Genomic DNA, 26,896 nt, shown 5'->3' with positions numbered 1-26,896 from the left:
GTATGACATGTGGAGCAGATTTAAAAAAAAATCTAAGAACATTTGAAACAATATCTTTGTATTGTGAGGAGCGCTCTGATTTCAGGCTGTCCTTGAAGGCAACATCAAGATCGATCAAAACAGAGGTGTGCAAAATACAGTACCGGTACTTACCTACAAACCCCATCCCCCACACCCCTCCGCCGTCACAGCTCTTGGTGGTCCTCTTGGAAAGGTGACATGCCACTTCGATGCTAACCTACTCCAATCTCTTGATGAATCTTGACATACTAGATTTAATCGAATCTTTTCTTAATAGGAGTATACTGGTAAATACTATTCGGTTTTTGGAGTCAGACTAAGAAACTAATAAAGTCAACAGCACATGTTTGAAACAATAGTTGTTGTTGTTTTTTTTTTAATGGTTGATGCAACGTCCTGCTAAGGCCCAAACTCTTCCCCCCCGAAAAAGTACTAGAAGGTCAATCAGTCCTTTGCATTTTTAAATGGCTGAAAATTGAATTCAAACATACCTAAATAAATATGTGTGTTTGTTGTAGGAAGTCAGGGGAGGAGAGAAGGGGTAGAAGGCTTGCGGGGGTCAACAAAAACAAGAGTTCTAATTAAAGGCAACTTGAGAGAGAGAGAAAAAAGGAGGGTGGGGGGTAAAAAAAAAAAAAAAAAGGTCTTCTCCATAAAAATGGTTTTGCTCTTCCCGAAAAAAATGTAAAGAGAAGAATATGGGGGTGGCAACAAGGTGGTGGGGGTAGCTTTCTTTTGGGGGAGGTGCGGGGGAGGGGACGTTCCTCAGTACTTTCACTCCATGTCAAGCATTTGAGAACTGAGGAGGCGAACGGCGCCACCATCTGGTTAAAAGCTTTGGTCACAGGGCTGACGGGGTGATGGCGGTGAAGGGCCTCTTGTGTGATGGCCTCCTATCAGAGCCCGTGCATGTCCACACAAACTCTGGGAATTCTATGCTGTTTGGGTTAGGGTGGGGGCGCGCGGGGCGGGGGGGGGGGGGGGGGGGGTACTTGTAACGCAAAATATGTCCACCAGAGGGGCTTCAAGCATGGATTTGCGAGCAAGGGAGGGGGACAATACAGTCTCGTCCTTATGGCCAAGCTGAAGCATTTCTGGACTTTTTTTATTTTGTTTTTCTTTTCTTAAAGCAGAAAACCCCAAATGCCGCAGGCCACCTTCACTCCTGGGCTTTGACACCAACCACCAGCAGTGGAAAGGAGAGGATACCTCTTCTCCTCAAGATGGATGCTATGAGTAGGAGGGTGTAGGATGCGCGGACGGGGTCTCAGTTGGAGGCGCTGCTGTTTGAGGAGCTGGACGTGGAGGCCACCGCCATGGCCGAGTTGCCCGAAGAGGCCACTGACTTGCGGATGTGAGGCATGAGGAAGGGGTCGTTGGACAGCTGGTGCACGTCAATGCGGTCCTCCTTCCGGTACACTAAACAGCGTCGGATGAACGCCTGCGGGAGCGCCGAGGCCAAAACGTGAAGATAAAAACAAATGTGTGTAAAAAAAAAAAAAAAAAAAAGCCGGGAAGGATATGTTCCTTACCTTGGCTTCTGGTGTGACGACTGGTTTGGGCGGGAACTGCACGTCTGTGGCCTTCAGAATGGTGTTCTCCTGCAGGATGTCCTGCTGAGACTGGTTGTGGCCAAAAGGCTTCACGGGGAAGTAAAGGAAAATTCACTTCTTAATCGCTGAACCGATCAAGACACCAAAACTGAATAAATAAATAAAGCCAACCAAACAACCGAAATTAAGCAGTACCCCACCCCCCCTACCATACTCCAGCCAAATTGCAGCCTTTGCGATTTGAAAATGGCATTACAATGTCGATTTCAAATTGACCAATTGTTCAGCCGTGCATGCAACAGATTCGCGATGTTATCGTGACTATTTCAAAACGTGTGTAAACTGTGTTCCTTACCTTACGGCCATACAAGCACTGGTAGAAAATGACCCCTACAGACCACACATCCACCTTGTTGGAGATTTTGGGGGGCTCTTTTCCGACTACGAAACACTCAGGGGGCAGGTACCTGAAGGTTGAAGATGGCATGAGAACGGAATTTTAAAAACTAAATCAATAAAAGCCCACGTCCATGTCCGTAAGCTTTGGTCTCACCAGTACGTGCCGGCCCCCTGCGACGTGAGCTCCATGCCGTCTACAGAGTTGTAACTGTCGTCATCCATGATCTTGGATAGGCCAAAGTCTGTGATCTTGATCTCGCCACACGCCGTGCCGTTCACAAGCAGGATGTTACCTGAATGATTTGACATTTTAACACCAACAATAACAACAACAACTTTGCTTATCGTGCTTTCGGGGGAACAAACGGTGCTTAACTCATTCAGTACCAGCCAATTCTGGAACAAGTCTGAAAAGACGTTTAAAAACGTCTTTGGGAGTGAATGAGGGGTGAACGGCACTTTGCATATCACCCTCTATGTTGGCAAAAATCAAGCTCTTTAAAAATTTTTTTAAAAAGGCTCCAAGCGGTGTTTGCAAGACTCTCCCAAACTAACCAGGATGGACATAACTTAGCCCTAACTCTAATCCTAAAAAAGACGAGCTCCACCAATACCCCTGCGCTGACGGTCGGTATTGATGGGAATGCGAGTTAAGAGGCCCAAGTAACCCTCACCTGGTTTAAGGTCGTAGTGGATGATGGGCGGCCGGATCTCGTTGAGGTACTTGAGGGCGTTGACAATCTGCATGATGATGGAGCGGCCTTCCTTCTCGGACATCAGCTTGTGCTGTTTCAAGTAGAAGTCCAGGTCGTTGCCCTCACAGTACTCCAGGACTGTGCAAAACCTGACAGCAAAAAAAAACATTAACAAAAAAAAGCAGGGGCCGGATGAAGGGAAAGTTGCTCAAAATGAACAATTGCATCTTCCGAGACAAGATGAGTGACTTTACGAGTCTGTGTCGAGCGAGAAGTAGTCGTAGAGTTTCACTATTCGCGGGTGGTCCAGCTCCTTGTGGATTCTGTATTCTCTGCATGCGTGTCTGAAACAAACAAACACAAACGCGGGTTACGCGACACGTGGGGAAGGCCCGTTTGTTGGCGGTGGGCGTGTCACTCACTTGTGGTAGTTTTCCTTTTTCTCATCCCTCCAGTTTTTGTTGAGCTGGTGGATTTTGACCGCCACGTACCGTTGCTCTGTTAAATCAAAGGCCTGAAAGAGAAAGTTGAGGGAGGAGACGTTTAAGTTGAGAGAGGTACTCATTTAGACTTCAAATCAACAAGGGATTTTGCTTAGAGTGGAACTTTTAAGGTCAGGAAAAAAAAAATCTGCAGAATTATTTTAGCCATCCATCCATCCATCCATCCATCATCTACCGCTTATCCGGGGCCGGGTCGCGGGGGCAACAGCTTTAGCAGGGAAGCCCAGACTTCCCTCTCCCTAGCTACTTCTTCCAGCTCTCCCCGGGGGATCCCGAGTCGTTCCCAGGCAAGCTGGGTGACATAGTCTCTCCAGCGTGTCCTGGGTCTTCCTCGGGGTCTCCTCCCGGTGGGACATGACCGGAACACCTCACCGGGGAGGCGCTCAGGAGGCATCCGAATCAGATGCCCAAGCCACCTCATCTGGCTCCTCTCGATGTGGAGGAGAAGCGGCTCAACTCTGAGCCCCTCCCGGATGACTGAGCTTCTCACCTTATCTCTAAGGGAGAGCCCGGACACCCTGCGGAGAAAACTCATTTCAGCCGCTTGTATCCGGGATCTCGTTCTTTCGGTCACGACCCATAGCTCGTGACCATAGGTGAGGGTTGGGACGTAGATCGACCGGTAAATTGAGAGCTTCGCCCTTTGGCTCAGCTCCTTCTTCACCACGACAGACCGATACAACGTCCGCATCACAGCAGACGCTGCACCGATCCGCCTGTCGATCTCCCGCTCCCTCCTACCCCCACTCGTGAACAAGACCCCAAGATACTTGAACTCCTCCACTTGGGGTAAGATCTCCTCCCCGACCCGGAGGGGGCACTCCACCCTTTTCCGACTGAGGACCATGGTTTCAGATTTGGAGGTGCTGATTTTCATCCCAACCGCTTCACACTCGGCTGCGAAACGCTCCAGTGAGAGTTGGAGAGCCCCGTTTGAAGGAGCTAACAGCACCACATCATCTGCAAAAAGCAGGGATGTAATACTGAGGCCCCCAAAACGGACCCCCTCAACGCTTCGGCTGCGCCTAGAAATTCTGTCCATAAAGGTTAGGAACAGAATCGGCGACAAAGGGCAGCCTTGGCGGAGTCCTACCCTCACTGGAAACGATTCCGACTTACTGCCGGCAATGCGAACCAAACTCTGACATCGGTGGTATAGTGACCGAACAGCCCGTATCAGGGGGTTCGGTACCCCATACCCACGAAGCACCCCCCACAGAACTCCCCGAGGGACACGGTCAAACGCCTTCTCCAAGTCCACGAAACACATGTAGACTGGTTGGGCGAATTCCCACATACCCTCAAGGACCCTGCTAAGGGTGTAGAGCTGGTCCACTGTTCCACGGCCGGGACGAAAACCACACTGCTCCTCCTCAATCTGAGGCTCGACTTCCTGACGGACCCTCCTCTCCAGCACCCCTGAATAGACCTTACCAGGGAGGCTGAGGAGTGTGATCCCTCTGTAGTTGGAACACACCCTCCGGTCCCCCTTTTTATTTTTAAAAAGGGGGACCGGGGGGGGAAATTATTTTAGCCTCAGAGTTTAAATGAGATATCAGCGGTCAGTACGAGACCACCGTTGAATTCAGTTCAATTCGTTCGTTGAAGAATGAACTGTTTACAGTGTTTGTGCTTTTGCGATCTTCTAATGAATCTCTCTCTCACTTTGTAGACTTCGCTGAACCCCCCGCGTCCGAGTAAATGAAGAAGCAGGTATCGGTCGTTTAGCGTCGGGTGGTCTTTGAATCTGCAAGCAGGAGAGGAAGGTGAGTATCCAAGCAACACGCAAGGCCTTTGAGGGTGGGTGTCAGAGGGAGGAAATCCTACTGGGAGTTATCCTCGTTGTGGATTCTTTTGAGCTCGCGAATGTGCAAGTTGCGGACTCGCTCCAACCTCTCCAGCTCCGCCTGGATCTCGGCCTCCTCCTGTAAAAGATGACGAAGACGTGTCGGCGTGCCCTTGCCCGTAACGGCTCCGTTACCCTCGAATGTCACGCGAGCGAAGCCTTACCTTCTTTAGATGGCCCAATCTTAACTTGAAGATTTCCTCTTGCTCGTGGTACTCGGCCTGCGATAACCTGCAACGAGAAAACAAGTCAGGAAAAAAAGTTACAAAAACTAAAAAGAAGGAAGATCGTCCATTTAAAAGCAAACCGAGCTGCATTTGCATACGCTTCGCTCTCCGTGCCGTTGGCTTTGCTCTTGCGTTTGTTCTGTTCCAGGTTGGGCGGCGGCGTCTGGGCCATGGAGGGCGGCTTGCGCTTGGCCAGCAGCTTACGTTGCCGCTCGATATCTTCTCGCTGCGAGTTGATGCGCTCCTGTTGCCTGTGGAGGGGCGCGCGACACACCAATAAAAGGGGGGGGGACATGTCGTGGAAAAATGTCCGACATCTGTGCACCTTCCATTCAGTAATGTACAGCAAATTAACTCATTCAATCCCAGCCATTTTCACTGGAGCAACCCCCTCAATCCCAGCGTTTTACTGGATTTTGACTTATCTTGCAAGGCCCACAGAATATTTGGTTTTATGCTATATAAACATGGAGCCTACCCAAATAAAGTTTGGACTCTCTTCTTCTTCGACTTTTTCCATTCTTCAGCAATCGGCATTACAAAATGGCTAAGTTTCATGAAAATGACGATTCTTGGGCAAAAAAAAAACTGAGAAGAGCTTTTTGTACAACATGCATTTCAATCACGTGAGGCACCACTGCCACCTACTGGTCATTTTTTACAGGATTTACAATGCAAACGACTTATTCTCATTCACAGATTGTATCAGAACCTCCTCCTTTCTATGACGCAAAAAAAAAAAAGACTTAGACGTACAACTACGTCCTTGGTAGGCGAGGCCTAAGTACGTCTTGTGGAAGAGTTCAAAAGCCGGCTGTCCAGTGATCACGCTCTCCTCGCACGCAAGCCGAGCATGGTTGTAATCGCGCGTTGCCACTCACTTGATGAGGTTCTGGAAGGCGTAGCCGTCCGTCCACTGCTCGGTGAAAGATGCTCCGTGTCGGACTGTGGTGAAGTGGCCCAGCCGTAGGCGGTCCTGCATGCTTTTGTCTCGGCACGCCATCTTCTCCTGCTTGGACTGCGGCGCAAGACAAACACCAATCAATCAATCAATCAATCAATCAATCAATCAATCACAAGGTGGAGCAAGGTGGGGTGGAGCGGCATTTACTTTTTCAATCAGGAGCTTCTTGGACATGGTCACGCACTTATTTAAGCGCTCTTTATATCGCTCAAGCATCCTCTGCTGTTCGTCGATTTGTCTCCGCAGGTCACAGTTAGCCTGCAGCACACAAGCAAGGGGAAGATGAAAAAGGAATCTCCGAGGAGTCTTCTGAGAGGCAGGGCAGGGGCGGTAGGGGGGGGGTTGATGATATTAGTTGTACCCGCAGCAAATCGTCGATACGTCCCTCTTTCTTCTCCAGGTCGGAATTCTTGTTGTTTTCCATTGCGATTAGCCTCTCTATGGTAAGGTCGGACTATCGGGTGAAGTGCAAAAGGGGAGGGGGGGAGAAAAAGGGGGTGCTTTGGTGAATAGAGGAGAATCAATTAGAAGCAAGTCAATTCAAGTGAGGGTCTTCAGAAGTACCTGTGTGGCTTTGTGGAGCAGGTAAAGGGTGACTGGTTTCAAAGAGCACGACGAGTGCTCTGTGTTGGCTGAGCCCACTGACGACGGGCTTCCCTGTTGCACCTGCCAAATAGAAGGGGGGGGGGACACTCTGTTAGGATTTTTTGCAGCACTTTTTCCAGCTTTAAGGCTCCAGGATCAACATTCACACTGTCACTTTAAGACTGAGGACGACTATGATTTTACAGGTGAGTATTTGGAAATGTTACTTTAAAACTAACTATAACACGAAATCAGAAGTCAGAAAAATGTCAAAGGAACTCCGTGTGAGCCCTCCTGGTTTCCCAACAAGCGTGGAAGAATAGAAAGGGCAGGTGAGAAAGAGAAGCGTTCACCGGTTGCACAGACGCTCACCGTGACGGGCGGGTTGGAGAGGGAGTGCTGCGGGGAAGAGCGGATCACCGGTGGGATCCCCCTGGCGGGGCTGGCACCGGGACCGCTGCCTCCCGCAAACTAGACAGCGAAATGGAAAAAAAGAGAAGACGAGGGACGGGAAAGCGGTTGAGCGGGAAAAGGATGAAACGTGGCGCAAACGAGAGAGAGTTTTTGACACTCACCTCAAAATAATCGCTAATTTTATGCCCCCTTGTTCCTGCTTTGCCTGACGAAGAAGATGCACGGAGTTAGTGGACGGATAGATTCAAATTCAGACATTTGAAGACAAAACAACGTCCCTTTCCCCGCATGTGCATTTCTTTAATTGCTGCAAGACTGTATCAGCATTTGTGTTCAACTAAACAGGCCAACTTTTCACAATGAGTCAGTAAATTTGTGAATAATTTTGAGATGAGGTTATGCTTAATGTGCTCGACAGTGGCACCTTGACGAACAGTTGCACTCATGACGGGATTTCAGAGGTATGCGCCAATGCTTGATAGGCCTGTCATGAGAATTTTTTTTTCTTAAGGATGATACATTTTCACCGAAACTATCATGATAAATGACAATATTGATGTTTTTACGCCACTATAATGAAAATGGAGCAGAGTGTAATTCAAGTACATTCTATTCAAATCACTCTTCATTATCAAGAATGTAGAAGTTTGGCATTGAAATGTTTGTAGTGCCCATGCAAAAGTATTTCCAGTCGGGTGTGTTCAATTTCAATGTGATGCAAGGTGGAGTCTCACCTTGGCTGCCATCAAAGTGGTCCGCTTTCCGTTTTCGGACTCTCTGGTCATTTGCCTTTTTCTCCGGAGTCTGCGGGGGGTGAAGTGAGTTCATTTATGACAGTCATGTATTCAACGGATACTGTACGTGCCCAGAGTAAGCAAGCAGAAGGAACGACTTACGAACCTCAAGCTCTTTGTCACTGAGCGAGCCGACGCTGCACAAACTCTGGTTGGACGACTCGTTCTGACTCTGACCCGAGCCCTGGTAAGAAAAGGCATTTTATCACTCGGGCTTACGGTCATTTAACATTTTGGACTGGATGCTGTGAGCATAAACTGGTGGAAAGTAAAAAGCTGAGGCTGCCTTGTTGCTATGGGCGACCGTGTGATGCCTCAGCTCTTCCCCGGCTTGTCACTCAAACAAATCACATCAGAATTCCGCAGGCACTGCCCGATGTGGGGGGGAGAGCGACTTTGTCATTCAGAGCACACAAGCGCTCTCTCGCTGAACCCTCCCTAAAATGGCTCCCTCAACATTAGAAATGCTGCCAAGGATGTATTTCATTGTCAGCTTTTACCAAAAAAAAAAAAAAAAGTGTCAGCTTTTTGCTGGGAATTACCAGGCATTTCATCAGATTTTTGTCAACAGAAAAACTGCTCAGGATTTTACTGATTATATTTTTTAATCACGCAGAACTTCAAATACATCTTTTATAACCCAATATGAAGATGACGGTCAAGAATAAAACTTGTTTGTGACATCTGAATTTTCGGAAGAAATACCCAAATGCAACTTTCTATGATTAGTAGACGCCTCCTCAACACACAGAGCACCTCTCATCAAACGGGGTGGCAGAAGGCCGCCATTTTCTCTGCGGCGCCAGCAGCCATGCCATGCTGCGGGCTCAAGCTCTGCCGATGGTTGGCACACGGCCCACCGCTGGCACAGTCTCCTTCCTGAAACCGTTCCAGGATCACCTCCCGTAAAGACGAGGCAACAACACTGCCACGCCGCCTCACTCACACCTGGTGAAAAACTATTTCAGCATTCCTCCTCGGCCTTCATCTGTACTCTCCCTCCCCTCCTCCCCTCTTTGCACTCCCATCCCGTCTGTGGCCTTCTTGGCAGGCACCGCCACTTGTATATGCAGGCAGTAGATCATGAGCAAGAGAGGGGGGGAGTTGTCATGTCAGGCCAGCCAAAAACACACATATACAAGGCGTGCCACACAAAGGAAGGCCACTGAGCAAAAGGTATGTCACGGCAAAAGTCCTAAGAGAAGGAAGAAGCAAGAGGAGACCTCCACTGACCTTAGCCACGCCAACCCCAGTGAAGCGAGCCTCCAGCAGCTCCTGTCGCCGAGGGTCCAGGCTGTGCAGTTCTTCCATCATGGCTGCGTACACAAGAGAGCACAGATGAAGAAGCGGTGGCCGCCGTCGCCGGGGTCCCGCACGATCAAGCGGCAAGCTACGGATCATTGTTTTTCAAAACACATAGGATGCGATGAGTCACAGCACAGCTGTGAATACCAAATAATTCTTCATTTGACTCATCCCAATATATTCCATGTCTTCTGAACAAAAACTAGAAGATAAAGGTGATATGCATCCACAATGGAGGCCTGATCTGGGGAATCACTGCCTTTGGTATAAAAAAAATTGTATCATCATGTGATAACTGCCTGACATTAAATTACAGGCCCAAGTTACATGCAGCTGGAGCTACCTATCAAAGGTCACACAGCTGGAGGACAGCTTGCAGGCTAATGTACAGAAACTGATGGACATGCATGTGAATATTTTAGTTATTTATAAAAGGTAACAGTGACACGACGATACGTGTATCAGTTTACCTGATGAACGTTATTTGACATAAGCTCACCTATGGCTTGCATATATTAAACCACCAACATTCAGCACACAGATCAATTCTTGAAATACTTTTTTATTTTTAGGGCGAGGGGATGAACAACTCATAAAGTGACTGTGAAAAAGTAATTGTTTACGATTGGCATTATTAACAAGATAGTTAGCCGGCTTCATAAACGAGCTAACTAGCGCCCCCCGCACCTCCTCTCACAACACACGTTAGCATAGCAACCCCCAGACGCTAACACAAATTATAAATAACATTCAAACTTGAGGTTTTACTGAGTTACATATCCACAGGCGTGACAAACATGGGTGATGGAGAGAGAACGTGTGAATATACCCGTTCGAATGTTTAATGGAGACGCGTGAGACGAGATGAAGACAGCCGGCTAGCGTTAGCTTGCCTGTCCTATAAGAAGCATCTTCCGAGTGGTGTCAGGATGTTGGTGCCACGACGCTCGAATCAACGTAGCATCTCCCCACCTCAATTCTTTCACTCGACAACCTCGGGCGAGATACTCACTGCACTCGAGCGTTTCCTCGCTCTTCGGGGTCTGTTTTAATCCCCGGGTGGCGTCCCCGTTGTTTCCCCCCGGTGCTCGTCAGTCCCTCCCGTTGTAGGCCGCATCCACAGCCTCGGGCCTCGCGTGACGCTTGTGTGAGAGGATCGTACGGTAAACTCGGGTAAGGACGACGGCCGGATTCCGACAGAGGATTCCGACGGAGGATTCCCCCACCCTCCGCTCGGAAGGCCTCGGCAGCTGAGGGTATCCCGGACCCGCCTTTTAGCACTTCTTAGGCGGGGATCCCCTTCACGTCCCCTTCGCCGAGCACCATAACTGTTGTGATATCGCGTCTCCCCGTCCACACAATGGCGACCCTGGAGTTATTTGCCCCCCACCTCTCTCCAGCAGGTATAAATGATGTCTTTAAAGCTGCCGTCAGTTAACCCCTACTTTTTTCCTCCCCCTGTGGTGGGGATGCTTTTATGGTCCAGGGCGACCTTAACAAAGTTGGGCGATGCACGTCTCCTTCCTTCCTTCCTCGTATAGAATTCAATATTGCCCTTTAGAAAAGTTGGCGTTTCAGTTAAATCCGGATCGATTCGGTTCGGTTCTCCAGGCGTTTTTTTTTTTTTTTGAAATGTAAACAATAATCACCCAAATCTCATAATGTCTCGTGAGATTGTGTCAAGTAGTAAGCGGCTGTTCCTGCAAATCTCGTGCGGACCAATAGCTGATCTGCACACAATTCAATCAAAGCACGCAGTCAGTGCATGTAGTGATGCTAAAGTCGCCTTGGCTCTCAAAACACGTTTTTTTCCGATGCAATTAGTCCCCTGCCCCTCAAAACAAAACATTTACCGACATTTTTATTAATCTTGCATGTACAAAAGGTTCAAATTAGGCCATGATATTCCAAAATATTACTAAAAAAACAGAATCACAGTGAATAGAAACACTTTCTGAAGTTCGTAGAACAGAGAACAACACATGATGGCAGTTAATGCAGCAATGGGTTGGTATCAAGTTATGGTGGTTTCCTCCTCTGGTTTCCGGCAGTACTTGCACTGGATCCACACCCTATACATGGTGAGCTGCTTGCCGCGGTTCACCTGGAGCCTCCGATCCACCATGTTCTGCACTTTCTCCAGCCCAGCCTCAGTGAATATGTCATGCAACTCGTCTAGAACCAAGAAGCACAGTGATATAATCATCTACGATATGAAGAGTAATTCATAATTTTACTATTTTGCAGCGGCAACCCCTGAATGGAAAAGCCCAAAGTTGCAACGAAAGTTACCTTGAGTAAAGAAGTACACCCTGGTTCCATCGCCACGGACGTAAAAGTTCTCTGACAGACACCGTCCTTTAAAAAAAAAAAATCATAAAACATACATGATCTATTAAATATCAAATTCTTTAGCACTCAATATTTTTGAATATCCTCTAAAGGGATCATAATCACAAACCACAAATTGTGGTTTGAGTCATTTCATGATGTTGTTTTGTCTACTTGCCTTACAAAAAAAAAAATTCTAAAATCTCATAAATTTTGCAGAGACTATCAATGCTTTTTTTAATTAGAGTGTGACAACATATCTCATGAGTGCATTTCTTTGGTCGTGATAATGTCAGGGTACGTCGATTTGCTTGACGTTATATTGCGCCTTTCCCAATTGCCCGTCTAAAGTTTCACATTTCCCAGTTTCCTGCAATGCGACATCATGCCAACTCACCTTTCTTAAAGCGCAGTTGTGCCATATCGTAGCGTCCGTAGTCCCTCAGCAGCATCACCCCGCCGGGCTTAAGCAGCCGTGCCAATCTGCCCACAGATGCCCGCATTCTAAAATGAAAAAGAAGCGACATGTTGTGCTTTAATTTCCCAACAAATGACGACAAAGTGGTTAACTTCCACACTCAAGGACCACATTTAATTTTTAAATGGATACATGGGGTTAGTCACTTGCAGTTTGGAGTCTGCCAAGGCAATTTTCAATGACATAAACGAATAAAAGTAAATTCATTTTTACTAGTTGATATTAAGGGGGAAAAAATGATTAAATGATTACAACAAATGTAAATGCATGGTGAGCCGGCCATACTTTGCTTAGGCGGGAAAAAGAAGGCGTACATACTTGTCGGGATGCAACGCCGACAGCACGAAAATGAGCACCACAACATCAAGGCTTCCATCCGGGATGGGATAGGCAGCGCTGTCATCGCTGAGGTCGCGCACGAAGGCGAAGCAGCGTCCGGCGTCGTACTCCGGGTTGGTCTTGAAGGCGAGTGAGAGAGAGATGTTATTGACTTAACTATGAAATTTTATTGACGCGTTCTCACCTTGACAAGCTCCACAGCTGTACTGGAGAAATCGCAACAGTACACAAAAAGTCCTGGGTCGCTGTCGGGAAAAAAAAAGTTCATTTCAGTGGCAAAAATAGATATTTGAAATACTTGCAGTAAATTGAGGTATGGACTTGGTCATGGAAGGAATTAAACGTGCAAGTTAAGGTAACATCGTATGTAGTCCGCTCTCACTTATTGGTCTTCAAGATGGGAAAAACCGTGTTGCCAACACCACAACCGACCTGTCAAAACAAACAAAAAAAACAACAACACTGCTGCATTCTGTTCAAGATTCTGTTATGAAGTTAGAATATAAATTAAGCAGCAAAATCCACCCTTTTTGAAACATCTCAGGAGGCAGCCATTTTGACATTTACTGTCAAGTGAAAATATCCTCTTATGCACGCATTTTAATTACAGGGGATAGTGAGACATTTCAATGTTTACACTGTCAAAGCCAAGACAAGCAGCTCACCTCGAGAATTCGATACGTTGCGGAAGAACCCGGGAAGTCAGTCAGATTTAAGCGGGCGACATGCCCACTTGGATCCAAACTGGACTGAGGACTGTGATGTATTCCCGCGCTATCAGGATTGGCACGTTGGTCGTGGAGGTATGATGGCGCCAACTCAGGGAACTCAGTGAAGAGCCAGTGGCGATCTTTGAAGAAGCGGTTCTCATGGATTGTGTAGAAATCATTCCAGTACTCGTTAGCCCGGCTGTCAAAGTCCTCTGGGGGGAATAGACAATGCAAGGGGTGAGGTTATGTTGATGACACTTCATTGGGGACACCTGCAAACACACACACATACACAAAAATAATTTTTCAAAATGTACTCCACTGAAAAAATGCGATCATCAGCGACTGGTCAACATCGAATATTTTAATCACACTAAACAAAAACCTTTACGTTGTGCAACCGCTACTGACTACTATCAATGCTAATCTTCTTCCCAATGTAAATATTATTTAATAATTGCTATAACATCATACCAAGGGGTGGACCTAATATTGCATCCAGTGAAAACAAACAACAACAAAAAAAAAACACCCAAACCATTTTTTAAGCCATTTGTTGAGCAGGTGTCCCTTATGTCATCACCAAAACGTCAACTAAACATGATTGTCACATTTCAAAGTTAAACCTTGTTTCTCCAAAGGCAGGGGTTGACTATTCTCTTGTACTTTGCTCTTTGCAGCTGCTTCTTGCTCCTCAGTCCACTCCACATTGTCCCTGTTGACACATTAGAGATATTTTAAAAGTGTTTTATGACTTTTACGTTCGTTAATAAAAGTAGTTGGTGGTATAGTAGCATCTAAGGCCAAAAGGACTGCTTGCCTCTCCCAAAACATGAACGTTTGGCGGCCAAAAAGCCGGCGATTTAAACCGTTTCCGGGTGCAATTCACCCACCACGCGTTGTGCTGGAAAACCTGCCGGGGGTCCGTAAGAAAACGAGTCCCGAACTGAGGTCGCTTCTCTTCGGTAGCGGACGACTGTGATAGAATGTGGTTGGATCCGCGGCCACCGTCGGCGGCCGTGCGGGGCGCCGCCATGTTGAAAAAGGACCAATTGAGACATTTAAGGGCTAACGGAAATTTTAAAACTACTATTATTTCGGAAATTTCCTACAAATTATTTAGAAAAAAACCTAACACAAACCTTTCAAATAATAGATACTTCCTTCAAGATTATTTTATAATAAGGAGATATTATGCTACGTATCGTTTGAGCCGAGGCTTTGCCTGATTTACTGAAACGCCTCAAATAAAAGTTGGCAATGTATCCACTAGAGGGAGACGTTTCCCACAAGTGGATAACAGACGACTCGAGGATTGCTGTTTCAAAAAATGAATTAATAGTGATGGTGGTGATATACCTCTTGGAAAATTATTTCTGAAAACATGCAAAGACTGATGTTTATGTAGAGATGAAATGAGGAGCTACAGTATAGCGTTTAAATGTTTTACAGCATTTCAGTTTTCATGATTTATGTTGGGGCGTGGCTAAAGTGAAGCAATTAGGGATCTGGCATCAAATTTGCCCAAGGTTGTTAACAACACTCTTTTCTGTGTTGTATCAAATTTATAAAGCATTTCTTTTCACTTAGTGGGACTCTTTGTATGTGATTATGCTTATAGCTTAAAATGTGAAATGCTTATAGCTTAAAATGTATGGCCAATTTTACAAATCAGATTTCCAGAGAAGTCATGAGAAAACTGGAAAACAACAATTCACATTGTCAAGCATTTATTGGCATTTACACCCACATTCTTAAAAAAACATCATACAATGCTCCATTTACGGCTAACCAAAAAATCTTGAGCAAATTAGGGATGGCAGTTTTCATTTTAAAATAACTTACAGTAAATGTATTTATTCAAACCATTAACCAGTTCAGACAGGTCTTAAACAAAGAGCTGATGCAGCACAAAGAACATTGTGACACATTTGTAAACAAACAAGTGCAAACTTTATACATGCTGTATCCATACAGCAGACGTGATGAGATTTATTTTTAATTGCCTTTCGCTTTAAAAACAGAGTTGCTTTTTTTAACTGTACAAGCTATCAGTCCTTGTAGACAGCAATAAATATGGTTGGGCTTCAGTGGCTGGCTGCGTGTCGTAACTGGTTTGCTGCAGGGCGCGTACATTTGGCGTGTGGTTGAATCCCGAGCGCTGCAATCAGCTGGAGGAGGCGCCTCTGTACGCCACATTGGTGAAGGTGGACGTCGCTCCTTTGTACAGTGGATTGTTGGCCTGAGAAATAAAAAGCAGTTTCATGTGAAGAGGAGAACTCATGAGTGCTGAACTGCCAATAAGCAACATGTGCAACAGCGGGTTGAAGAACGTTTCGCAAATGAAGCTGTTCACTTAAGTCAGTCGCTGCCAAGGACGTTTATATTCGTCAGCCGGAATACAAGCATATAATGCCACTCACTGATTATTATTTTTCTCACCGTGTTCCACCTGGCTTTGGCTCGTTCCTTCTCAAACCTGTCGTACTCCCTCCGGTCATGGATGGTGATCAGCAGCTTCCAGATGAGGAGCGCCACCAGTCCCAGGAGGAGGATGGCGCCTGCCACGGCCGCCAGCACCACCAGGGTGTCAGGACCCTGCGGACATTCTGAGCAAGAGAAAAGGATATGCGGGTGAAAGTTCTCTTCGGTTCAACCTTTGCAACTAAAAATTGTTCGGGCACAGAAAAAAAAATGACAATAACCTGGCTCTTCAATCACAAACAAGATGGATTTGCCACTTTCGTCTTCGTAATACTGAAAGTGCTCCACGCAGTCGTTCTCATCCTTGTACGAGCAGTTCACAGCATTCTTTGAGAGGAACTCTGAACAGATCGAGGTGGATCATGTCAGACATGCGTTGATTAAAGAAAAAAAAAATTCAAGATGCAGGCGTTCTCACCGAGTTGGGTCACGACTCTGATTTCATCTTTGCAGATGCGACTGCAGCTTTTGTCTTTGGTGTACTGGCCTCTCACAAAGTGCTGACACTCAACACACTCCCTGCATATACATGTATATGCTGATGAAATATGTAGTAAAAATTACAAAAGCTTGAAACACTATAATTTATACACAAAAAATATATATTTTATTTATTCGTAACTAAGTCAGACTTCACATATTTACTTTTTGATGGTGCACGAGTCCGGGCAGGTGGGACACTTTTCGCAGGTGGCGCCATAGGCCCCCGGCTGCGTGCATTGGCACGCACCACATTCGCAGCTGCCGCGGCCGCTGCAAAGCAGGCCGATGCTGGACATGCAAGTGTCGATGCGCGTGGTGCAGTTGCAGTTGTCACCCACCCAGCCGGCGTCGCACTGGCAGAAACCGCAGCTGCACTTGCCGTGGCCTGCGAGAGATAGAACACTTCCCTTTAGCCGTTTGCATCCGCCGACACCATCAAACCTTTGATTTGTGTCATAAATAATGTAAATAAAGAATCAGGATTACATTAAAGGTGATGTTAGTTTTTCAGAACACGGGATTGTTTATACATTCATATGTTTAACAGGGGCGGCCCGGTAGTCCAGTGGTTAGCACGTCGGCTTCACAGTGCAGAGGTACCGGGTTCGATTCCAGCTCCGGCCTGCCTGTGTGGAGTTTGCATGTTCTCCCCGGGCCTGCGTGGGTTTTCTCCGGGTGCTCCGGTTTCCTCCCACATTCCAAAAATATGCATGGCAGGCTGATTGAACACTCTAAATTGTCCCTAGGTGTGAGTGTGAGAGCAAATGGTTGTTCGTTTCTGTGTGCCCTGCGATTGGCTGGCGACCGATTCAGGGTGTCCCCCGGCTACTGCCCGAAGACAGCTGGGATAGGCTCCAGCATCCCCCGCGACCCTAGCGAGGATCAAGCGGCTCGGAAGATGAATGAATGAATGAATGAATGTTTAACAGGCACAACAGTCCTCTAATGGAAATGATAAGTATGATGTTGAGGCCACAGTTTTAAAGCAACAATGGTCCCATAATGTGGGATTTCAAGCAGATGTGCTAATGTTGCTAACTCAGTCGTGGGCTAGCACAATAGAGTCATTTATAGTTGAGAAACCGTTCTTACAAAACTTTTATGAGCACCTTGAAGGTCATTCATCTGCTCACAGAGGATCGCTTGAACACTGAATGTGGTCCATTTAGTCACATGATTGAATGTGTTGTCATTCTTTTGGAAAGGATGTTAGCATTAGCGCTCAGGGAGTACAGCTGTAAGAAAATAAACATGGTGTTCACTCGCTATCTTGCGGTTCACCCTTTGTAGCCTCGCTGTTTCATGGATTCTATTTTGTCATGCTTTTTTTTTTTAACAGTAAAATACAGTTTTGTAAATTGAAAAAAACAACAGTATAATGAAAAAACATAATTGATGAACGAAACATTAATGATGAACAAAATCCTTCCGTAGACAAAAAGAAACAATGAAAAAAAACATACATAATAATTTTTAAAAATTAACCACAATAAATTTATTGTGGGTATATTTTGGAACGCCCCCCCCCACCCCCGATAAACGAGGGAACACTGTAGAGCAAAGGTGTCAAGGAGATGTGCGATTATTGTGATTTAAACTAAAAGAAACAGTCTGGGAACATTGAGAAGAGCAAAAAGTGGCGTCAATTTCCGCCGGATTCATGGCAGACTCGTTATCTGCGTGTGTGTGCTTGTGTGCGTGCACATATCTGCATGTCAGATGTGTGTGTGTGTGGGCGTGTAGAGAAAGACTGTTTCTTTTTTATTCATGCTGTTGGTATTGGCTCACCATGCCACTTAAATGTTTTGACACATCATTTGTGGTCCATTGTGAGGACATTCCTATTTAATCTGATACCATATGAGCAGCTCAAGAATCTCAAGCCACACCTGCTCTTGTTTTAAGGTTGGCGGTCTTCCTTTGTTCGTGAAATAAAGCTGTGTATGTTCTTTGAAACAGTGAAGCATGTTCAGGCTACTAGACGTGGGCCTTTTCTTATCACTGTATGGAGTAGTCAGTCATTAACTCATTATCATTCGGCAATTGTGCTGGTCTTTAAAGTCCCTGTAAAGGGAAAAATAAATGCCGAATATGACACACAACCATGAAGAGTGTTGTTAAGAACTGCTTGAATGATTAAAAAAAAATAAATCAACAGTATATAAAACGAGTCTTCAAAAATGTGAAAAATCAAGCTCTTCTCTCCCCTCTCAAACCAGGCAGCCAGAGGCTGCTCAAATGTCAACAGTCAATCAAATACCGTGAGTAAGACGGAAAACGGATGCTACAAGTTTGAGCTCCAAAATATATCCATTTAAAGCTTCAGCTGGCCAGAATATCATTATTTTTAAATATGTACAGGATACAGTATTTGGAAACGCATCTGAGGCTTCACTTAACGGGGTCTGGCTCAGCAAAGAGCGGCTACGTACATATCGACGGGCTTCCCGAAAAAGACAGGAAGTGTCCAATTGTTAAAGTGATAACTGTATGCATGAGGACACTTCCCGAGATGCCAGTTAAGTGAGGCAAAAGGAAGAAGGTATCATTCCAAATCCGGCTCATAAAACGGGCGAGCGTGTTCGAGAGAAGGTCGGTAAAAGGTGATAGAGGGACATTAAGAACACAATGTGTGAGGAGGGAGTGAAAGGAGGGGTTGTACTCTTTTCCTGAGGAGGAATGCAAAGTGTTTCACTCACTCGCTTTCACATTTATGGGCCCTGAGGCTTGCTTGCTGGCTCTTGCAACTCATACAGACTTTAGACCCACTTTAGAGAAGGAAAATGCCTTGGCTGCGTTCACGCCAAGCGTTGCACAAAACAAGCCCTTTTATGATCCTACCGGGTAATAAAGCTGTATATCTTTTTTTATGAAAAAGGAATATGATGACGTGAAGTTTTTTAATGTATCAAAAGGCCCGGAGTGCGTCATCGAGACAACCGAGTGAGTTCCCAGTGGGCCAGGCCGCTATGCAATATGTGCAGCTGGGTCCCGCTATTCTGGCCTGTAGACAAATTTCCGCCTACGCACGGATCCATTTTGGAATCAGCAAATAAAGTGCGCATGGTTTGCGATATTTGAATCACTATTTTATAGCAAAATTGTATATCTTCATGAAATCATTGTGAACCGAAGTGGGCCAGTTTGAGCCTGCATGGGCTGAAACTAAAAATCCCACTCTGGCCCCGTGTATCGTCACAGTGCGACAGGTGGCGAAAGTTTCATCGTCGGGAAGAGGAAGAGCTTATTTTCCTAATGGCTTTGGCACGAGTGTGTGTACTGGGATCAGGAAATCTGCGGCAAGCACGCCGCATTGAATGCAACACGTTAGCAAGCAAAAACGGAGGGCAATGAGGCAACACGGTGGCTGTTGGTAAGGATAGGTGATTCGAGATCGCTGCAGCCAAGTGGAGACTGTGGAGTATAACACTACAACGTCCAGAGCTACAGCAAATACCCGCATTACTTCTGACTCTCCGGCACACGCACTCACCCGAGCACAGCGCCCCCTTGAAGCGCAGGCAGTTGAAGTCGTCACACTCGCAGTGTTTGCCCCACACTTGGCCAAAGTCGCTGTTGTGACACGAGCACTGTCCGCACAGGCAGTCGCCGCGCCCATTGCAGACGGGGCTCCCGGGCTTGGGCACGCACTTGGCATCGTCAGATGGGCTGTAGTCCTCTAAGGAGCACTCGCAGTGAGGGCCCAGCCGCCCGGCGTGGCACTGGCACACTCCGCACTCATAAGTGCCGTTGCCGTTGCTGCAGGACGGGCTGTCGGCCTCGGCGTTGGCCTCGCAGGCGCACGCGCACGCAAAATCCACTGTGACCTCCAGGGAGTCCTTGAATCCTAAAGGTTTGATGGTGAACGTCTGGGTCTTCTCCTTTGGGCAGCCTCGCAGTTGAGCCTCCACATTGAAAGACACCTGAGGAGGAGAGTTGTTTTGGGATCGACACCAAGATCAACATTGGATTGAAATCAGCATTTCAACATACCGTGTCGCCGATCTTGAGGCCCGAGCAAGACTTGAGACCGGGGATGACTTCACCGTTCAGGCAAGTGGCGTTGAAAGACAGATTCAACTCCTCCGGAACCCCCAGAAGCTCCAGCTCCACTTTAGAGCGGATTTTCTGCACCCAGATGATCGTTAATCACAATTTGGAGAATTTTAAGGAAACGCTCCGGGAAGTACATACCGCGTACGCTGCCTCAATGAGCTCAATAACATTCCCCGAGTCACCAGATAGCTTTCCCACGGTGGTGCCTGGAATGAGCTGACTGTATTCCTGGTGGGGGGAAAAAAAACAGGGCATGGGTAAAGTGACGGTTCCCGTGTTTTCAAAGACAAACAGTGTTTCCACCTTGTAGAGCGGCACCACGTAGTCTGTCACGGCAAAAATCAAGTTGATGTTGTTTTCTGACATTTTCTCCGTCAGAAGCGCCAAGGAGGGATAGTCCTGGAAAACAGGCGCCCGTCAAAAAAAAACTGTCGGAATCTACTGGCTGATACAGCATGGATATGGAGAGAAGTAGTAAGTTGGTGATCTCGTCAACCGTGCCTATTGATGTAGCAAAGTTCGGCCTTTTATTTTGAAAGGATTCTTTACCAGCAGGGTGGATTTGTTGTAGACATTGTCACTACCCAGGTGACACTGCCCATCATTGGGCTGCACGATGCCGGCGAAGCGTCCATCCAGGGCGATGTGCGTTTTGGCGTCGGTGGTGAACACCAGAAGATGCGAGGCATCCGGACGCCAACCGATTTTGTCCTGGATGACGACCAGAGAGAGGTAAGGCAGGGAACGGTGGAAACGCTTTCATTTCTCATCCTACCTTGCACACGACTGCCTGCATGATGGCATCAAATCCGCCCTCTGGGGCGTCTCTGTTTCGCGACACCTGCTGCTTCTTGACTTCCTCTGTGAAACGGGCCACCGTACCCGTGAGGGACAGCACGTGTTTGAAGCCAAACTGGGCCTGACAGTCGTCGTGAATCCTTTGGGATTTTGTCGAGAAGACTTCATATAACAGAAAAAGCCTCCGTTTCTCTCAGATCAACAGACTTTGGGCATCACTCACCCATGGCAAGGGTTATCGATAGCCTCGGGGGGAGCCAGGTACATGTAGGGCGACACAGTCTTGTCCACGAAGGCTCCGAAACCCATGCGGAGGTTACTGGTGGTCTTGCCCATAGTCTCGGCCAGCTCGTTGCCCAAAGTACGCAGGCGAGCCAAGTCATCCTTCATGGAGAAAGAAAGATCCATCAGGTAGTAGAGGTCCACTGGGTAGTCCTCCACTTGTTTCACGCTGACGGTGAACCTCATGGAATCGCCTGCAAAGAAGCGAGATTGTAGCATGGTAGGGACTGCGGTTCGAGGCTCTAGACTAGGGGTGTCAAACATACGGCCAGCGGGCCGGAACGGCTCCCCGAGGATGTTCAATCTGGCCCGCAGGATAATTTAAAAGTAAGAAATTGCATTAAAGACGCAAAATGAATATTTTAATAAAATGTCATTCATGGATTGTCCGCTAGGGGAAACACGTTTTGATCAGGGTAGAAGACAACATTGTTTTGATCAGAGAAGAAAACACCAGTCTGTCCAATCTGTCACCGAGACAGATCCAACACAGCAGATGGTATCAACGCGCCAATGCTTCTTTATACCAAAACAAAGGAAAGACATTATATTTTGGTTATTTATAGCAGAGTATAGTATAATGCTAATGGTCTGGCCTACTTGACATCTACCGAGTCCGTATATGGCCGACAATGTGAAATGAATTTGACACCCCTGCTCTAAACTGAGGTTGCGTTTGCTCCACCTGGCCTGAGCACCATGCGAATTTTCTGAGGCTGTATCTGGGTAATGGTTTCCCCCGCGCCTGAGGCTTTGTCGCTTAGTGCCTTGTCCTCCAGCACTGCCAACGTGCTGGCGGGTGACTCCAGGGATTCCTCGGAGCAGCCGCCATCCAGCAGGTTTTGCTTCAGATCGCAGCGGAAAACACCGGAGCCTCCCATCCCAAAGGTCTGGAACACAAGACAATTTCTTTGTCGTTGAAAGACACCCAGGAAATGGCCACATTGAGCCTCATGTGGCAAATGGCATAAAATTGGCAGATTTCCAGAGATTGTTGGAGCTTGGCTTTGTGAGACTATGTCTACCAAAGTTGAGGTTGCTAAAAGAAACTTTCTCTGACCTTGTGGAATAGAGTTTTGTGTTTTATGGCGCAGTGGTTTGTGAATCCCTGTTTTACTGTACCTCTTGAGAGCACCACGCACAGCTGGGGTCAACTGTCAAACATTGCTGACACGTCGTGACTCCTCGCGACGTGCACACGTTGGACCCTGTTGGGACAATCGCAAATACACAAAAAAAAATGACACCAGTTGCGGCGCATTTCCCGCTGCAGAGTGGCATTTGCATTTCCTCAATGATTCAGTTCCTTAGAACATGTGTGAGCAAGATATCCCTCGTCACGCACAAGCTGCCTTTCAGGAGACTGCTGAACAAACATGCCCATGAAGGGATGACTAATGGATCCTTACAGACTAGAACTTCGTGCATGACGGAAGAGTGGACTTTTTGGTCTTGCAAGAAGTCACATTGTGGTTTTTATAAAAAACATTGAACATTCCTAACTGTTATGTAAATTGACCAATATTGTTATTGTGATTATGGCAGGGGATATGTTCCACGTGCAATCAGTGAAAATCTGCAATACAGAGACGCAATCTAATAATTTTCCTTCTAGTTTAACCCCCTTCCACATGTTTCAAATACATTTGAAAGACACTTTTCAAACGCGACAATAGGTTGCGAGCGTAAAATGTATCGAAAATACTGCATGTGCTTTAGTTTGGTGTGCACATGCTTGTGCATTTAAGAGGCGGAGCCTGGTAGGGTGGCGCATGATGTTGGCGAGTCAGTGTGAGCGTCTGGCCGTGAGCTGTGGCTGACAGCGGCTCTCCAAATTATGTGAAAACCATGGCTCCCCTTTCCTACACACAAGGGCATTACCGTCAGTTAGCTTTAAGTATAAGTACACAGTTAAAAAAAAAAAACGACAAACTTAAAGTGTTATTTGCAATCACATGCAAATGGTGGTTGCTTTCCTTTTGATAACTTGACAGCCCCAGTCTGGAATGTATTCCCGGTGACGAACAGGATTTCACTTAAATTAAACTGGACATGACTTTTCAAAAAACAGGAGGAAAAAAAAGTCATAAAAACTCACCATCAAGTGAAGAAGTGGATGAGAGAAGGAGGCACAAGACAGGCAGCAACGTCCTCATGGTGAGTGCGGTTCACTCACTGGGACAACTTTTCCTCATTCTTCCGGAACTGCTGCACAGTACGCACGCACACACACACACACACACACACACACACACACACATACACACACTCCTTCCACAGCACATTCACCGTCACCTTCGGTCCTCCCCTACTCATCAAACCGTCTACGCCCTCTTTTCAACTTACCTTATTAGTACGTAAATACATCAAGTAAATCTGGTTCACAACGACGAGACATTGACACAAGTGGCCAGTGAATCACTCACAGGGTAGTAAATACCATTGGGGGGGCATCGAGTAAACATAACCATATAAGGACATACTGTTGGGGTGTTTTTTTTTCCCCCCTCCCAGACGATTTGCAGTGTGCAGCATTCAAGTTATGTAATGAGACAATCCTACATTATGAGGTATGCTCACACATTACTATATGATGACTTCAATATTAAGGAGTTCATCTTGATTCAACTGGAAAGACAAAAACTGAATTTCCCAATGGCTTTTTATCTGAAAGTAAAATAAAATGATATTGAAAATATCTGATCTTACGTAAAAAAAAAATTATAAATAAGCAAAGGCCAAATAAAAGCAATATACTGTAATATAAAATAAGGAATTAAAATATACAAATAGGAATATAATGTAAGAAAATGTCTTAGATGCATCATTTAGGCAGTTTAAGATGAGTGAATTGATATAAAATAAATAAATTGATTAATTACATTTAAAAAGCAAATAAAATGCATCAAAGTGAACCTATCGTCTGGTAAAAGCTTTAAAATGATTGAACTATGAACAAAATAGTATAAATAGTACAAATATAATAATGAAGATAATTTATTCTACTCATAGATTAGGAATTGGAAAGAACTGCACAGATACCAGAAATAAAATGTAAAATGTTCAGCTGATTCATCTTTTAGTGACTGTAATGTCAATTGATAATTTATATTGGGTATGGCGTATTTGGAACCGTGAGTCGCCGCTTGGAATTGAAATTAATTTCCATGGGACAGGAGAAGTGAACCAATCTCTTTTTTCGTCAATGGATGCTACAGCTTCTTGTTGACTTTGAAACTTAGCTTGTAGCTGACGTGTGCACATTTTGAGCATGACGTCTCTGATCCACTGGTTAAAGGAAACTTTGATTCTCTCCTCTTTCATCTCAAACTGCTTCAAACTACAAAGCGTGTGATGGAAAAGTGGTTAGAACTGCATGACTGTCCGTGTTTTATTTTACGTGTTGTGTTTATTATTTTACTTTGTTAACTGATTTGTTAAGCGCGTTGTTACAGCTGCCGCTGTTGTGAAAGCGCGATATAAATCAGCATGTATTGTATTGATTGTTTTAAGTACACAATGTGTGATTCTCTTGTTTTATGTTTAGTTTGACAGTAACCTTCAAGTGGGCGAAGCGTAGAACAAACTGTCATCTCTCTTTTTTGAAGAATTGTTCACTATTGCGTTCACTCCTGAGTTGACCAACATCAGAGTGCTGGCATCTCAAGTCGTTTTATTACAGTTTATACTTTTTGTGACAATTTTATTAAGTTGCGTCGCTTTTTCTGATGTCAAATATTTTCTTTGGCTCAAAGAAGGTTGGAGAGCACCGCTCCACGCTGCTCCTTTACTGCTATTGAACGTTCTAATATCTCCACACTGTTTGCATTTGGAAGTTGTGGTAGAGCCCCCCCTACTGGTGAAATCGTTTAACACAAGCGACATCTTCAACGAGACAGGATCGGGAATCTATCACTTAAGAATGGAAACAAATACCCGTACTTTTTTGTTGTTGTATGTCTCACACTCATTCGCTTTACCATTAGCTTTCAAAGAGACACAAACGGTCTTCCGGTTGGCATTTAATAAACATGCCATCCAAACACGCAGATGCTTCTTGTCTGTCCATATCTTAAATCATTCATGCCGCCCACTCCCCATAGGCAACCCCCCCCCCCCGCCCCCTTCCTCATGCTTTCCGGACGGTTGCTAAGCTACCGCCGGCAAGGAAAAGGAAAAGACGACAGAAATAGCGGGAGTAAGTCGAGCAATAATACTTGTGATGGCCTTCACTCAGTGTGTGTGTGTGTGTGTGTTTGTGTGTGTGTGTGTGTGTGTGTGTTGATGGGCCGGGATGTATCGGCACCCTTTTGTTGGGTATCTCACCCACAGATGAGTGGCCTTTCCGGCAGAGCGCAGCACTGAATGAAGGAGCTAGACAGGGTCAGATGGCAGCCAATTAAGACTGAACAAGACAAGTGGAAGGAAAAGGGTGCTGGGGGAGCATGGGGGTCTCGCTCTGTGGGGTTATGGATCTCCGCTGAAGCCATTAAGCGTTTCGCTCACAGCCAATCACTGCCATAACAGCGACGCTTTGATCAGAAAAGCAGGTGGGGGGGAGTAAAGGGGTGGGTAAAGGAGACGACGTGGTACAAATGAAATGCGCATCCCGAGAGCTGACCCACAGTGATGGAACCGAGAAAAAAATATTTTAAAAAATATATATTAAAACTTCGGTGTGGACTGGGGGATTTACAGGGGCCCCCAGCCCCAGGATGCTTGGGGCCCTAAAGAAAGACCCCCGCCGCCCCCACCACCACCGTTTCCAATTCTACCATCCTAATGAATTGTCGCCTATCTTGCTGAGCATGCCCCCTCCCATCCCCGCAGACCACCTGTAGCACCCAAAGTGTCATGACGAGCTCTTCGATCAGGGAAGCCGTCACTTAATTTGCGTTGCTAGGCTGCCAAGTCTGTCCCGTTCAGCGCAAACAGTCTCCCGCATACCCGTCTAGTCGGCCTGAGCACCTCTGTTGGCCTCCAAAGTCCCCCTCCCTCGCAACGCCCCCCCCAACCCCCTCCACTAAGTCTCAAAATAACTTCACCAACCATCTGTCACCGAGCTCCCGGGTCTGCTGTTGCTTGGAAACAAGTCTCACATCCGCCCAAAGGGGATGCATCCACAATACGTCTTTATGAAGTTTTGGACTTGCGGTGGAAAGTTTGAGCAAGCGGTTCAAGAGCGCTTCTGTGTTCCGGATCATTTTCATTAAAGAGGATTACATGAATAACATGTGGCTTAATTTGAAGCTCAAAAGGAGGATTTACATGAAGTACACACTGTGAGACACCGAGACTTTGTTGATTTGCATGTGGCAAATTAATTAGCTGCAGATTAATCTACCAACTAATGAGATGATTTCATTGTGCAGTGCACCCACAAACCGCATTGTGCCACCAAATAGAATATTCCACCACCAAAATACTCCATTGTACAACTGCAAGGGTGGGTTGTGCCACAAAAACACACAATCTTACGGCGCCAAATTTTGTGTTTACATAAACAAGGTTTTTGCAGGAAAATACTGTTGTGCCATGAAAACATAATATGACAATATTGTACCAGAAAATGTGATATTCTGCACCAGAAAGGCCATATTGCTCAAGTACACTACTCCATCGCGCCACA

At 46.2% G+C, this 26,896-nt stretch overlaps 3 protein-coding genes across 5 annotated transcripts; all 3 read right to left on the bottom strand.

Moving 5' to 3' along the window:
• Positions 1–367: 367 nt before the first annotated feature.
• tlk2 (tousled-like kinase 2) lies at positions 368–10,997 on the bottom strand. 2 transcript variants are annotated; one of them, XM_052048636.1, is made up of 21 exons: positions 10,319–10,997; positions 9,235–9,317; positions 8,108–8,185; positions 7,942–8,011; positions 7,369–7,412; positions 7,166–7,264; positions 6,773–6,874; positions 6,570–6,662; positions 6,356–6,466; positions 6,126–6,262; positions 5,343–5,495; positions 5,182–5,248; positions 4,999–5,096; positions 4,837–4,918; positions 3,091–3,182; positions 2,923–3,012; positions 2,648–2,817; positions 2,128–2,266; positions 1,930–2,041; positions 1,554–1,661; positions 368–1,462 (listed from the first exon to the last, which is right to left on the bottom strand). In XM_052048636.1, the coding sequence occupies exons 2-21, from the start codon at positions 9,313–9,315 to the stop codon at positions 1,289–1,291; spliced, it is 2,100 nt and encodes a 699-aa protein (XP_051904596.1). In that variant the 5' UTR covers positions 9,316–9,317; positions 10,319–10,997; the 3' UTR covers positions 368–1,288. The 2 variants fall into 2 exon arrangements, with proteins under 2 accessions (XP_051904596.1, XP_051904597.1); XM_052048637.1 differs by lacking the exon at positions 7,166–7,264 and having other exon boundaries at positions 10,319–10,995.
• Positions 10,998–11,149: 152 nt separating this feature from the next.
• On the bottom strand, positions 11,150–14,211 carry mettl2a (methyltransferase 2A, methylcytidine). 2 transcript variants are annotated; one of them, XM_052048654.1, is made up of 9 exons: positions 14,058–14,211; positions 13,791–13,879; positions 13,120–13,376; positions 12,837–12,886; positions 12,639–12,699; positions 12,434–12,573; positions 12,035–12,141; positions 11,599–11,664; positions 11,150–11,481 (listed from the first exon to the last, which is right to left on the bottom strand). In XM_052048654.1, exons 1-9 carry the CDS (start codon positions 14,198–14,200, stop codon positions 11,321–11,323), a joined length of 1,074 nt encoding a protein of 357 aa, XP_051904614.1. In that variant the 5' UTR covers positions 14,201–14,211; the 3' UTR covers positions 11,150–11,320. The 2 variants fall into 2 exon arrangements, with proteins under 2 accessions (XP_051904614.1, XP_051904615.1); XM_052048655.1 differs by having other exon boundaries at positions 13,985–14,138.
• Positions 14,212–14,877: 666 nt separating this feature from the next.
• On the bottom strand, positions 14,878–23,691 carry itgb3a (integrin beta 3a). The gene is made up of 15 exons (XM_052048634.1): positions 23,370–23,691; positions 22,390–22,476; positions 21,953–22,157; positions 21,209–21,461; positions 20,963–21,125; positions 20,737–20,898; positions 20,491–20,586; positions 20,326–20,415; positions 20,125–20,259; positions 19,625–20,054; positions 16,294–16,516; positions 16,067–16,167; positions 15,870–15,989; positions 15,607–15,773; positions 14,878–15,406 (listed from the first exon to the last, which is right to left on the bottom strand). The coding sequence occupies exons 1-15, from the start codon at positions 23,421–23,423 to the stop codon at positions 15,332–15,334; spliced, it is 2,361 nt and encodes a 786-aa protein (XP_051904594.1). The 5' UTR covers positions 23,424–23,691; the 3' UTR covers positions 14,878–15,331.
• Between the last annotated feature and the right edge of the window lie 3,205 nt (positions 23,692–26,896).

Source organism: Hippocampus zosterae, chromosome 17 (genome assembly GCF_025434085.1).
Source record: "Hippocampus zosterae strain Florida chromosome 17, ASM2543408v3, whole genome shotgun sequence".
Taxonomy (NCBI): Eukaryota; Metazoa; Chordata; class Actinopteri; order Syngnathiformes; family Syngnathidae; genus Hippocampus; species Hippocampus zosterae.
Note: the sequence above shows the minus strand (reverse complement) of the source record. Positions and strands in the feature narration are given on the sequence as shown.

What these genes read in the sequence shown, in the direction of transcription:
- mettl2a (XM_052048654.1), bottom strand. Translation starts at nt 14,200, where the DNA reads ATGGCGGCGCCCCGCACGGCCGCCGACGGTGGCCGCGGATCCAACCAC. An exon ending in CAGCTGTGGAGCTTGTCAAG is followed by an intron (nt 12,574 to 12,638) that starts GTGAGAACGCGT and finishes CTCGCCTTCAAG; the next exon opens with ACCAACCCGGAGTACGACGC. An exon ending in TCGGCGTTGCATCCCGACAA is followed by an intron (nt 12,142 to 12,433) that starts GTATGTACGCCT and finishes TTTTCATTTTAG; the next exon opens with AATGCGGGCATCTGTGGGCA.
- tlk2 (XM_052048636.1), bottom strand. Translation starts at nt 9,315, where the DNA reads ATGATGGAAGAACTGCACAGCCTGGACCCTCGGCGACAGGAGCTGCTG. An exon ending in AAATTAGCGATTATTTTGAG is followed by an intron (nt 7,265 to 7,368) that starts GTGAGTGTCAAA and finishes TTCGCTGTCTAG; the next exon opens with TTTGCGGGAGGCAGCGGTCC. An exon ending in TGCTCCACAAAGCCACACAG is followed by an intron (nt 6,663 to 6,772) that starts GTACTTCTGAAG and finishes TTCACCCGATAG; the next exon opens with TCCGACCTTACCATAGAGAG.
- itgb3a (XM_052048634.1), bottom strand. Translation starts at nt 23,423, where the DNA reads ATGAGGACGTTGCTGCCTGTCTTGTGCCTCCTTCTCTCATCCACTTCT. An exon ending in ATCGATAACCCTTGCCATGG is followed by an intron (nt 21,126 to 21,208) that starts GTGAGTGATGCC and finishes AAAATCCCAAAG; the next exon opens with GATTCACGACGACTGTCAGG. An exon ending in CCAAAGCCAGGTGGAACACG is followed by an intron (nt 15,407 to 15,606) that starts GTGAGAAAAATA and finishes TTTATTTCTCAG; the next exon opens with GCCAACAATCCACTGTACAA.